At 35.2% G+C, this 13,593-nt stretch overlaps 2 protein-coding genes across 5 annotated transcripts; one reads left to right on the top strand and one right to left on the bottom strand.

The window, feature by feature from the left end:
• On the top strand, positions 15 to 1,347 carry LOC109359751 (zinc finger BED domain-containing protein RICESLEEPER 2-like). The gene is made up of 2 exons (XM_019604446.1): positions 15 to 1,184; positions 1,265 to 1,347. Exons 1-2 carry the CDS (start codon positions 629 to 631, stop codon positions 1,345 to 1,347), a joined length of 639 nt encoding a protein of 212 aa, XP_019459991.1. The 5' UTR covers positions 15 to 628.
• On the bottom strand, positions 7,236 to 13,286 carry LOC109361131. 4 transcript variants are annotated; one of them, XM_019606456.1, is made up of 5 exons: positions 13,203 to 13,286; positions 11,733 to 11,843; positions 10,917 to 11,011; positions 8,866 to 9,140; positions 7,236 to 8,331 (listed from the first exon to the last, which is right to left on the bottom strand). In XM_019606456.1, the coding sequence occupies exons 2-5, from the start codon at positions 11,760 to 11,762 to the stop codon at positions 7,526 to 7,528; spliced, it is 1,206 nt and encodes a 401-aa protein (XP_019462001.1). In that variant the 5' UTR covers positions 11,763 to 11,843; positions 13,203 to 13,286; the 3' UTR covers positions 7,236 to 7,525. The 4 variants fall into 4 exon arrangements, with proteins under 4 accessions (XP_019462001.1, XP_019462004.1, XP_019462003.1 ...); XM_019606459.1 differs by lacking the exon at positions 13,203 to 13,286 and adding an exon at positions 12,660 to 12,862; XM_019606458.1 differs by lacking the exon at positions 13,203 to 13,286 and adding an exon at positions 12,042 to 12,065.

Raw genomic sequence — 13,593 nt, 5'->3', positions numbered from 1 at the left:
CTCTGATTGTTGATAATTGCACTACAAATGATAGAATGATTGAGTGCATGTTGTGTAAGATTTCACCTAGATCGTTTATTTTGGGTGGGCAGTTATTTCACATGCGTTGTTCTGCTCATATACTAAATTTGATTGTGAAGGATGGGTTGTCCGTTATCTCTAGTGCAATAGAGAGGGTTAGAGATAGTGTTAGCTTTTGGACGGCAACTCCAAAAAGAGAGGAAAAATTTGAGGAGACGTGTGAACATTTAAGCATTCGATATGATAAAAAGTTAGAACTTGATTGCAAGACTAGATGGAATTCTACATTCTTGATGCTTCATGTGGCACTAATATATAGAGATGTCTTCCAAAGATTATCACTAAGAGAAAATCAATATAAAGCATTGTCGAGTGAAGATGAATGGGAGATGACCAATGAAATTTGTCAAAGGTTGAAGTTATTTTATAATGTGACATTAGTGTTTTCTGGTACTTTGTATCCAACTGCAAATGTCCTTTTTCCAAAACTTTGTGAAATTAAATTGGCATTACTTGACTGGCTTCAATCTACTAACCTTGTTATTCAACAAATGGTTGAAGCAATGTATGTCAAATTTGATAAGTATTGGGTGATATAGGTGCTTTGATGGCTGTTGGTGCTATGTTAGATCCTAGATACAAACTATGTTTTTTAGATTTTTTTTATCCCATAATTTATGGAGAACAACATGTTTCTGAAATGAACAAGATGAAAGGTATTTGTGAAGAGTTGGTAAAAGAGTATGAGATTAAAATGAAGGATAAAGAGAGTATTTTTTCAAGTCAAACTCTAAATTTAATAGTTGTGGGGGCAGATGGAGTGAATATTGATTGGAGGGCAAAGTATCAATGTTTTGTTTCTGAGCAAAATATTGCTACAGCACACAGTAAGTCAGAACTAGACATATATTTAGAGGATGGAGTATTACCCGATCAAGGTGGAGAGTTTGACATCTTAACTTGGTGGAAAGTAAATGGGATAAAATATCCAACCTTGCAAAGAATTGCAAGAGATTTACTTGCAATTCCTATCTCCACTGTTGCTTCAGAATCTTCATTTAGTACTGGAGGACGGATTCTTACTCCCCATCATAGTAGATTGCGTCCAGATACCATAGAGACATTGATGTGTCTCCAGGATTGGCAAAGGTGTGACATGAAAGGTAATATTATCTATTACTTTTAATTACATATTTTGTAGATTATTATATAAATCTTGAATGAAGTTATTATGTTTTTGCAGGCTCTTCAAATTCAAAACTGGACATCATTGAGTGTGGTACAGTATTGGAAGATTTTGATGTTAGTAACATTGTTAAGTTGTGATTGATTTGAGACCACTTAAAAAGAATTATGTTTCTTGCTTTGATTTTAAATTTTGATTTTTTTATAGGACTCAACTAGCCGAGGTAGTGTGCTATTGGAGGGAATGACGTTAACCGTTGAAGAAGATTCGAAAACTGCAGCAATGAATATATTTTTCATTTCATTTTGTTGAAGACTTAATATTTTGAAAGTAGTTTAAATTTTAAAATTTGTATGAACAATTGAATTTTTATGATTACTCTTCAATATTATGAAAGAATTGTTGAATTTATGGTTGAGTAGGAATTATAAATTTGTTGATAATACAAAACCCCATGAGTATCCAGAAATACCCACGGGTACCCAGAAATACCCGCGGGTACCCAGAATACCCGCAAAATACCCGCACGCGGGTACCCGTACGGGTACGGGTGGGTATGGGTAGTGACCCAAAATTTCAAAACGGGCAGCGGGTAACTATTACCCGTGTCCGCTCGTGCCCGTTGCCATCCCTATGACCATCCTCTTCATCACTTGAGGCTTCGGATTGAGATTATATCTCCCCATTAGTCATGATCATTGTCTTCCTTGTAGGACATTGAGAGGCAATGTGTCCAAGGCCTAAGCACTTGAAATAGTTGACATCTCTACTCCTTTGACTTACCACCATAGGTTGTTTACCTTAGCTAGTAGTCACGGATCCTTTGGTGCTAGGTGTAGCTTCCTTTGTTGGGCCCTCCTTCTTGATTTTGTCCACCCATCTTGATGATTGATATTTGGAACTAGACCTCGAAGTGAATTTAGACTTCTTCCTCCTCAATTGCTCCTCTACCTTCACAGCTTGTTGAACTAGATCATCCAACTCAACATAGTGTTATAATTCAACAATGTCTTGGATGTCTTGATTCAACCCATGCAAGAACCTTGCCATAATGGCTTCTCGGTCTTCATGAAAATTAGACCTCAACAAGGAAAATTCCATCTCCTTGAAATACTCATCAACACTTTACCCTTGTGTTAGCCTTTGTAGTTTGTTGTGAATATCCATTTGATAGGAGTTAGGAATAAATCGTCTCCTCGTGATCAGCTTCATCTCTTCCCATGTATCAATAGGTTCAGCACCAATTCTTCTCCTTTCCTTTTGAAGTTGATCCCACCAAATCATGGCATACTCCTTGAACTCCAAGGTTGCCACCTTCACTTATTTTTTCCTCATTATAAGAATTGCAATCAAACACTTGTTCAATTTTCAATTCTCACTCAAGGTAAGCCTCCAGATCATTTTTGCCAATAAAGGTTGGTACCTTTATCTTGATCCCTTCTAGTTTGGCATCCTCCATTCTTCTTCCCCTTCTTGCTTCCCTCATTTGCCTACCCATGCCTCCTTCATCATCCGAGTAACTTGAATACCTATAGGCACGGTTATCAAGCCTCCTATCATACTCCAGTTTCATTTGCTCCATTTATCTTTGGAGTGTTTGAAATTGTGTAGTTATCATGGCATGTAGGGTTATTGTCCTTGGGGACAATGGAGAACTATCACTTTCATGATTAGACATTTCACTCAAACTCACGTGTATCACTCACTTTTTGTTTGTGGAAAATGTAGGGAATGGTGTATCACTCAACACCCTATCCTCCATGGCCTTCTTAAGTAAACCAAGTTTGAACCAAGAATTTTGTGAAAGAAAATTACTCCAACTTCTCAAAATTGGAACATTGTGACTTGAGTTATACCTCAAAGAAAGAACTTAACACTTGACACTTTTTTTTTACTCTTTTAGATTCTATTGAACTTCTGTAGAATCACTTTGACACTTTATGATTTTTGGACTTTGACACTTTTTTTGTTTTTGGACTTTTTTGACACTTTTTATTTTTGGACTTTTTGACACTTTTGAAAGATAAAGACAAAGATAAATATACTCATGGCCAAGAAAGAATAGTGAACACCAAGCAAGAGACTAGCTCTGATGTCACTTGATGTGAACCTATTGGATAAAAGGCTCTTGAACGATCTATCTTGGTTGGTGCTTGACCAAGCTCATGGTTGAATAGAGCTTTTAGAATAAAATAGGCAGAAGAAATATGAAATTTGGATAAAAGAAGATGGATTAGATTTGAGGTGAAGGCGCCACAACACTTGAGGTGTTGATAAGCCAAAGTGATGCTCGCCACAAGAACTTGGTTCTTGATAAGAACTTCTAATATTCGTTCAGCCAAGAAGGTTTGGAGAATACTCTCACAATGATTCAATCCTTAATTCACAAATAATTCAAGTTAACTTAACTTGTTTATTCCATTTCAAAAGTCTTACAGTTATAGGCAAGCCATTAGGCTCCCACGGTTGGCTAACATTGAGATGGTAAGGCTAATGCATGGTAATCTAACATAGGATACCATGAGCCAAATGAATCTATTCCTAAACTAGACTACATTCGATTGGTAAAGAATTTAGCACATGTGTTTCTGGTGCTTTATTACAATTGAAAGACTAACATAATGACTTATGTCTAGGATGCCTTGGATGCCACGGTTGTAATATGAAGAGCATAGGATTCCATTTCCTCTTAAGTGCACGGCCCACAATTAAGTCTCATGGTGAATGAGACTTGATGACTCCTTAATGCTTACAGCTAGGCTTGATGAGCTTCATAGGATTCTTGTTTGACCTCCAAGTCGACACATGTTGAATTGTTAAAGTTATGGCCTTCTTAATGGTCCTCGGGTGCACTTATGCTTGGCATTGGATTCCCTTTTTCAAGGAAGGAATTTCCCTCGGCTGAATGATGAGTGGTCATGCACTAAATAGCTTAGAATGTCGTTGGTGCAAGTTATCACGCTGCCAACTGCTAGAACATGTCCATAATGCACCATTAATGCACAATTCAGGTCTCCAACGGGCACATGTTAATTCCACAAGAGAATTTTTGCTCCAACGGCTCTGAAAGTGACTTAGGATTCCCCTGGATGAAATGTGCCCAGGTGAATTAAGCTCCAACGGTCCAGACAAGGTGTTTAAGCACCATAAATGCTCCATTAAGCCCCTTCACGATCATATTTTGATTCCCATCGAGCAATCATCCTCCAACAACTACAATAGTCTTTATTTACCTTCCAAATAATAATAGACTCAGTTAGAATGGCTTTGGTTCATGAAAAATAAAAGTTGGTCCAAACATTAAAGTGTCGGTTACACTTTTAGGCTTGGTTTGGTCTTCCACAAGCCATTTTTCAAACTGGACATTATTTATGGGCAGATTTATGATCAAAACACTTAAAATAAATTAACTAAGTGTTGGACAAAAATTAGCCCACACATTTATTGTTAAAATTAACAATGCTCAATGCTAACTAAATTGGCTAGGCCTAACTCGGTCAGGCTACGCCTAGTGCCTGATGCGGCACGCTAGGCGCATGCGCCTCGGTCAGATTTCCTGGCCAGGCCAGATTAGCCCAGTGTTTGGCTCAGCACTTGGTGCGCCAGGGACCTCAGCTCGGTCAGAGTTGTGTTGGTCAGGTTCCATGGGCCTGGCTCCGTGCCAGTGTCAAATTTGGCGTCTGTGCCAGACCCGTGATTTGTCTCATGCGTGTGGCTTGTTCCGTCTTTGACTTAGTCAGAACCATGGACCAAGATGCTACTACGCATCTTTAAACCCCCTTGGGCTATTTCTGGCTCACCATCATGGATCAACCCTATGAGTTGTCCAAGGGCATTTTCAGTCATTTTTGCCCTAGCCCTAGTCATAGGACCACTTATGCCTTCAAGGCCATCATAATCAAGGTTAGGCTCTTTGGGGTTCACATCACATTTTAATCATCTTGTATTTAATAGTATTGAGATTAACTGGATATTTAATCATTTGTTATTAAATTCACATTCTTTTTCTTTCATATTTATTACATTTATTTAATGTGATTGAGAGGCTTGCAAAATTATATAACGCTTTCTAACATAAACAACTATTGTTTAGTGTTGAGCTTGTAAATGTTAGATGTCTAAACAATACTCAAGTTGTTTACCCTAAAAAGACTAGTTGTGCAGACAATAATTCTTCATATAATCAGTATTGGATGATAATGGAATCTTGGTGTTGTCAAGGAACTAGATATAACTTACGATTTTTGGCAAATAAATACTTTTTTGAATCTTCTATCCCTTAACTCTTTTATTAAGCTTATATAATTTCTTTCTAATCTCAGAAGTTTTGGTCTTTTGTTACCACAACAACTTTTCTCTCAAACATGTTTTAAATCAATTTCTACAGGACGATGTAATTGTTTGAAAATTAATTTACAAAATAGACTAGTCAATTGTTTAATTTTTTTAATCATGGTTAAGATTGTTTTTCTATGCCAAAAGGATTTTATTGTACTTTTAACCATTGGTAAACACAATCCAATCCATTTTTATGTTACTTTTAATTATTTCACCTACAACGAAACTTTTTATTTGTTTTGTATATAGATTGGTGGATGATGTACAATACAATTAAAATAATATGAAATATATAAAAATAGTGTTAAAAAAATGACAATGGTAGCCACAATAATAATGGGTTTGACAATAACTATAGTAATGACTTTTGGTGGTAATAGTGATAATGATAACAATAATCTAGAGATGCCAAAGATGATGATGGTATTGGTATGGTGATAGTGATGATGAGAGTTGTAATATTAATAATAACAACACCGACAAACAATAGTGACATAAAACAATTAATTATAATAATATTTTATTATTAAACTTATTGATGATAATTTATAAAATAATAATATTTCAAAATAAATAATAAATTTACACATATTAATTAAATTAATATTCTGAGATTGGTGATTTTTAAATAATAATCAAATGAAAAGTAATATTTATAAATAAATAATCTAATTTGTATTTATTAATTGAATTCAAAAATTCAGAATAATTAAAATAGATTAAATAAGTTGGACTCACTCTTACCCAGATATTATAAAATATTAAGAGTGTTTAATTTAAATCTTAATGAATAAAAAGTTGATATAATGGATTCTTAAGATGCATTCACCTTCTGTGAATCTGGATTAGTTAGCAAACTTGTGGTGTATAAATACAAAATAGTTTATACCAAAAATAAAGATCTAATCTTAAAATTCATGTGTCCACTTCTTTCGAAAACCACAAGTATGGGGAAATTGGCAGCAATTTTTAAAATTTAAAAATAATAGATATGACACATTATATCCAACTTTTTACAATTATCAATCTACTTTTAACGAAAGATAAACTTTTTATGTTTCTTGAATCATGAAAGGACCATGTTGTGATTTAGCCGAGAATGATTATTACTCTATTGTCACAGTTGAGAAAATCTTTCATGACAAGAAAATTAAGTACAAGCAAAACTAGACTTCACGAAGAGATGTATATTTGAAGAAAAATATACTGAGAACGAATTTAGGAAATTTTCTCATATTTAGTTCTTGCACCAAAGAGTAAAGTGGGTACTCCAATGCATCTCATAAAAGCAAAAAAAAAAAACTACTTTTAAGGTACTACATAATCAAGCTGGAACATATAATGTAAATGGAGAAAATGTTTCATTGACACAAAAACTTGGCCATAAATGGTGTCCACAGTTTTTTTTATATTTTAAAGAGAAGTGTATACAAAGAAAATAGAAATAGGTAAGAGACAAAACTAAGTTTAATATCTATGTGATATCACTATAAAAATTTATACACAATCAGTACATTATACATTATTCATTTGAGTTACTTTTTTTAAGAAACAAGGAGGATTATATATGAATGGACATCCAAAATGCCTATACAAACTAAATTCATAGTTTGAGGTAAAAATAAAAACAAAGGAATTGTATAAAACTCATACAATGTGTACATTTTCTATCTTCAAAAATAAATGGGCATAATGTCAAAAGTTTGGTAAACAAACAACAGAGTTGGTGCCAATGTTTAGTGCAGCTATCAGCTAAAATTAGCTAGCATTGTTTTGCAAGTTTGGTACATTCCCTTGACTTAGGATTTTGAGAAGGGGACCAAAAATAACCCAGCAAAATTTCATTCCTAGCTTCATAACTCACAACAAAAAGTATTGTGCTTCATTATTACCATGTCATAAAAATAAGATCCAAATAAGGAGTAAAAATACAGGTTTGTATAAGAAAAGAATAACAGAATTGTGAAGTCATTGGATTGTTTAGCTCCATCTTCTCCTGTCCTCTTCCTCATCCACTGGAGCATACCATTGTGGTCTCTTCTTAGTGTTGCTCAGCCTGTAGTTGAGGAGGAGTTCCTCATCTTGAAGAGCCCTAGTAGCTACCAAAACAAGACTTTTCAAAATCGGAATGTTTGACCCGCTATTCTTCAATGCTCCAGATTTGAACCAAAAGCTGCCAAATCTCCTCATCTTTACTTCTGCCTTTCCAAACAATATGTTCGGAATGTAGATTCTCATGTTGTTCTCAGTCAATGGGAAATCATATGGGCAAATCATGACATTTGGTAGCACCCCTTTCGGAGGATGATTGGAGAAATGAGCTAAAGCTAACGGATTTCTAAGTTCAAGTACTTCACTGTTATCTCCTTGGTTGCCTTCCAAAGGCTTACTTAGAAGTTTCCACAACTTCTCTGAACCTTTCTCGCCTCCTTTTACATCAGCCTTGATTTCTCTCATCTTTCTTCCATGCCACAGTTGTCGCTCATCACCTCCAGATCCCCACGGTTGAGCATTTATGACACTCCCGTCGTATCTTGTGATCAAATACGGGTTCTGTGCATCAACTTTTGGGTATCCTGGAATATAACGATAATAAGCCGGAGAGTAGACTACTCCAGGGTAAAAGGCCACCACAGCACCAACATCTACTGCACCATCGACAAATAGACCCTGGCCAGCATCCTTGTGAGGTATTTGAGAAGGCTTAACACTAAGCGTGTAGCCAAGTTGATCTTTCAATTTCTGAGAAACTTCAGCTTGGCTTAATGGTTTTGTCTGAGGGACAGCTGCTCCAAAAGCACATCAATGACAAGTGGCTACAGTGAACATCAAAAGGGAGAAAAATCCTAATAATGTGAAATTATAAATAAAAGTTATTACTATACTAGGGCACTTTTCTATACTGCTTCGGATCTTAACGAAGAGAAATAGTACAATTAGCGGTAAGTAAATAATGTAGTGTTGAAACAAACTGGCAGATCAACTTCATGAAATTTTATAAAAATGGGGAATTTTTCAACTGGAAAGCACACAACCATAATAATCACATCCACTCTTTTCAATAATATGTCATGGCTATTAAAACACAAATCACATCAAATATGAGAATGTGCTGATTAGGAAAAGACGTTGAATTTTGAGGACATGTTGTACTTAAAATGTCAAATATGTCAAATGACTGTAACTGGGTTACTGGCTGCTACCTAAATTTCTGAATACGATAGAAACCTTTAAATGGCGAAATTTATTGATGACAAGAAAATAAGTAAAAACATGAAAATATTGCAAAATCCAACCAAAATAAAAGTGGAAAAACTCACCAGAATCATTAGTAGGTGAAACACTCCTACCCACAGCAAAACTAAGCCCACTTCGGCGCGGCAAAGTGTTTGCTTGTTGAGATGATTCAAATGGGTCAGTCACTGTCTTTTCACTTGGAAGAAGAATTTCATCCATGAAGGTGCAAAATGTTTTAATTTGTGAATGCACATTTTCTTGCACTTGAATCTGTTGATCAGTGGCAGAGGTTTTACTAGACCCCTCAATAATCTCTTCTACATCTGCCTCATCAGCACTCTTCCCCAACCGATTGTAACTGGATATTAAAATCTTTACATAAGCAAAATATATTTACATGTTAAAAAGGAAAAGCATCACATACACAAACTAATGAAATCTAGTCATTAAAAGAATATGAACTCACAAAAACATCAAATAGATAACAATTTATCTATGTAAAACTAGCATTGCATCGAAGACCTAACATCTCAAAGTTCAAATTAACTTAATCTTTGGACATTTTTTTAATTGTTCCTTTGTGATTTTTGTCCTTTGGCTATGTTTGAATATTTAATGATGAGTGGAGTGCAACGAAGTGGAACAATAAGTTGGTTCCATATCATGCTCCCAAGTTGGGAGGGAAGAAAAATAGATATATTGGATAGAATGGAATGGAAAACATTCCATTAAAATTCCATTCCACTCCATCCTATTTTAGACAGCCCAAACAATGGAACCCAATATCATTCCAAAATCGAACAAACTATGCAGCAAATATGCTGCTGGGAGAAATATGATTTATATTGTAATCGACGCAGGGACAAATAAGCAAAACAGTACAACAAAGTAGTTTACTCTTCACTGTTCTCTCCCACTTCCCTGCCTGTGATGGCCACCTCTCTACCAACCCCAATGCCTACATCCACGTCCTCTATGTCACCGGGATATTTTTTATCATTTCTTTTATGCATTTTCTGTAATTTGGATTGCAGCCATGTTACAGCACTGCATCCACACTTTTCCTTTATTTTTCTAAAATTCTGTAAATTCTGTTGGCTGAACTCATAAGGAAGCACACTAGAGACCTCTTATTCTAACTAAACTACTCCCTGGTTAAGAGTATCGAACTTCTCGAGCTTCTGCAACTGAATTTCTACTGTGCAGGTAAATCCCTGTCACATTCACCATTATTAACTTTGATGCTGATACTGTCTTCATCCATGCCAAGTCCAGGGAGCTTGCCAGTCAGGTAGTCACAACCATGCTCAACCCAACACCTTCCAGAAAGATCAGTGGGAAAAAAAAGCTGGTAGTGAATCAGCCCACAAACCTGCGGCTCCATGCAGTGTGGACTCAGACCATCTTTTAGCTGGTCCATTTAAATGCACACCAAACTGATCCAACGTGGTTAAGGTATGTCCATCGCAGGCTAGGCCAGTGGGAACCAGGTGGTTTACATACCCAGCTTGAATGACCACGAGACCCTCTAAACAGTTGTTAATTATGGCTTTGATACCATTCCAAGAAACAAGAACCAAATATGTCAAATGCTTGACATGTGGTAAGGCTCACAAATGGTTTTATATCTCAAACAGTAGCAATATGCAAATAAAAGCAAATTTAATGTATTCTACAAACCAATACAATCACCAAATTAAAAGAATTAGGTGTGTCTTATGACCATTTGAGCATGGCTCAGGGTTTCCCTTATAATTTTCAAACAAAGTCCAGAAACAAAGGAAAAAAGGACATGTTGGACATACAGCTCACAGTGTGAAGCACAGAAATATATCTAAACTACATTTGAGACAGTTACAGCATCAAATACAAGTATTCAAAGATAATGGTGGAGAGAAACTGCAGATAGCAAAGTATTTCTCCAATATGATAAAGGAGGAGAGTATGAGAGAGAAAAAAGGGGTAAGAAAGAAAACTACTCTGGATCAGACAACAAATTGAGCAGATGAGAATATAGTGAAGAATAAGATTTTACAATTCACAAGAGAGAGAGAACATTTACAAAATTATACCACTGCATAACTGTGCTTTAGTATTCATCATTAATAATGAAGTTGAAGACAACGAAACTGACCTTAAATAAAGGAACAAGCGATTAATGTCAGCTTCAAATTGTAGTTGTCTTGGATCCTTAGAGAACACAGGGCGTTTTGCAAGGGTTTTCACAGCCTGAAAACAAATCCAAACTAGGACTCATTGTTGTGATTAGTTTAAATGGATTCACAACGGGTAATTATAGCTTATCATAGCTTAAGTACAGAATTATGTTCCTGCAAAAATTACTATATTACACTTCCATCAAATAAATATAGAGTTCTTCCTTTCAGAAATATTGATGTTCTCAAAATTCATATGGAACAAAAGAAACTTATGCTAGCATATCACATAGTTATACAAGAAAATAACAACAACAACAACAAATGTTGTATAGTTATACAACCTTGAGATAAAAGTTCTAGTAACCTGCTGAATGATCACAAAACAATACAAAAAATGGAGCTTAAGTCTATCAGAGGATAAAGAATAAAAGGAATTAAGATTTCTTTATCTTAATGGCTTCATGTAGGGATATGGAAAATTTCAGCAAATGACATAAGCACCTACAGTCTTTCAGTGAAATGGATCATGCTCTACTGGACAAAAAAAATATACTACGCCCTGAATGAGTTTTGGTTGCTAATTTTAGACAGAATGGTCCTTCATTGGAACATTGAAAGAAAGCCATCTTTATTTATTTTTTGTCTGTTCACAATCTCTTGTTTTATCCCAAAAACAAATAATAGTTGATATATATTTTGGCTAATCTGAGCCAAAGGTAAGAATGTCTTCAGCCAGAAAACAATGCAATGACATATGGTCAAAATGATTATATCGTAAGAGAAGGATATACCTTCTGAAATTTCTGGAACAAAGAAGCCATGGGTAACTGGATGAAAGAGAAAGTCCTATGCACAACCGAATGTGCCTTTGATGCAATCAAATTTCTTATGATGGAAATGAACTGCCAAAGAAAAGAAAGGCTTAGCATGTTATAAAGTGGCCCCTTGTGTTTTAAACATGTCAGTATGTGACATCACAAGAAAATTCAATTAGGCTGTGTAAAACACAAAGTTATTAAAAAATAATAATAAAAAGGACGACCCAGTGTACGAGGCTCACACCTAGTGGGGTCTGAGAAGGGTAGATATACAAGCCTTACTCTCACAAGTGAATATGATCTTTCTAGGATTTTGAACTCATGACCTCCAGGTCAAGACAAACAACCTTATCGTTGCATCGAGGCCCATCCTCAAGTTTGAAGAGGAAAGAAATGAAAAAATTAAAACGTGAATATAATCAGGCTGCTAGATGAATCACGCTACAATAGCGTGAACACTAGAGAGAAACCTTTTCTCACCCATTTATCCTGCACCAAATTACCATGGATCTTAGAAAGATACAAAAGGGGAAGGAAAGTGCTGCTGCTTAGCACACTACTCCTTTTGGATCAAGGAGAGAAGAAAAAGGCAAATGACAACAGAATGTCAATTATACTTATTTGAGAGATACATGAAGCACCAACACATATTAACATGTAGAATGTAAGTCAGGATACATATACTAGGAGAAATCATGATACTTCTATTTTGCAATTTTGAGATTTTCTAAATCTGGGTACAGCTTGAATAGGTTAGATAGGGCAAGGAACTAAGTCTCCATCCACAGTTACATAATCCTGCATACGAATTCACCGTACCGTGTACCATATATCAGGTCCGTCATATAGAATGTCTCATAAAATTAATACAGCATACCCAAGTGAAGCATGTACTCGTACCCGTACTGTGTAACTATGACTCGAGCTAACACTCTTCCTTGTCCTTACTGATTGAATTAGGCTACTCTCTCTGCCATTCTTGTTTCAACCCCCTTATGCACTCCACCTAGGAAGCACAGATATGACCAGGCACTTCAAATACAACACACAGGGTCACAAGGGTACCGCAATCTTACACATTATATAGACCAAAATGACTATGATACAAGATATAAAATTATACAAGATTAACATAGAAAAACAAAGCTTACAAATTAAAAGAGACAGATATTATTCTAAAATTTAGTTTTTAGTTGTTATTAGCATAATAACAAAAACATAATATTTATCTGATTATAGTGACATTCCTATCTTTAATAAAGCATAAAGCATTGTTCATATCGATCAACATTCAATAACAATCAAACTTGTGATCAAAACCCTTAAAACCTAAAAGTATGGATTTGAGAGTATGTAATGTAACTAAATAATATGATGGTGATAGAAAAGAATGAAAAAGTTTGTTGATTAGGAAGAAAGGGAAAGAGAAACAGAGAAGCGAACCTTGGAATAGTAGAGGTCACTGGATATGAAGGAAGGGAATTGAGAGAAACAATACAAGGAGGACGTTAACACAGTGACACTATAGCTTTTGGGCTTCGACCCATTTATCAAAATTAATTAATTAAATAAAACGAATATATTCGACTATATCACATGGTTCAAAATATACCAACTCATCTAGTTGGTAAGCAAATTAATTCTAGTCTCACTTTTTATATACCAACTATCTAGTTGAAAAAATTATTTTAAGTTAAAATTATAATTATTAAATATATTTTTGGTCAATCGTATCTACTGACATATGAAGTGACACAAGAAATATGACACCAGATGTGAATACATCTAGTTATGTCCCATTAGATACTCGACCAAAAAATCAATCATTCGATTA

Source organism: Lupinus angustifolius, chromosome LG11 (assembly GCF_001865875.1).
Source record: "Lupinus angustifolius cultivar Tanjil chromosome LG11, LupAngTanjil_v1.0, whole genome shotgun sequence".
Lineage (NCBI taxonomy): Eukaryota > Viridiplantae > Streptophyta > Magnoliopsida > Fabales > Fabaceae > Lupinus > Lupinus angustifolius.
The sequence above is the reverse complement of the archived record's forward strand: the minus strand, read 5'-3'. Positions and strand labels throughout refer to the sequence as shown.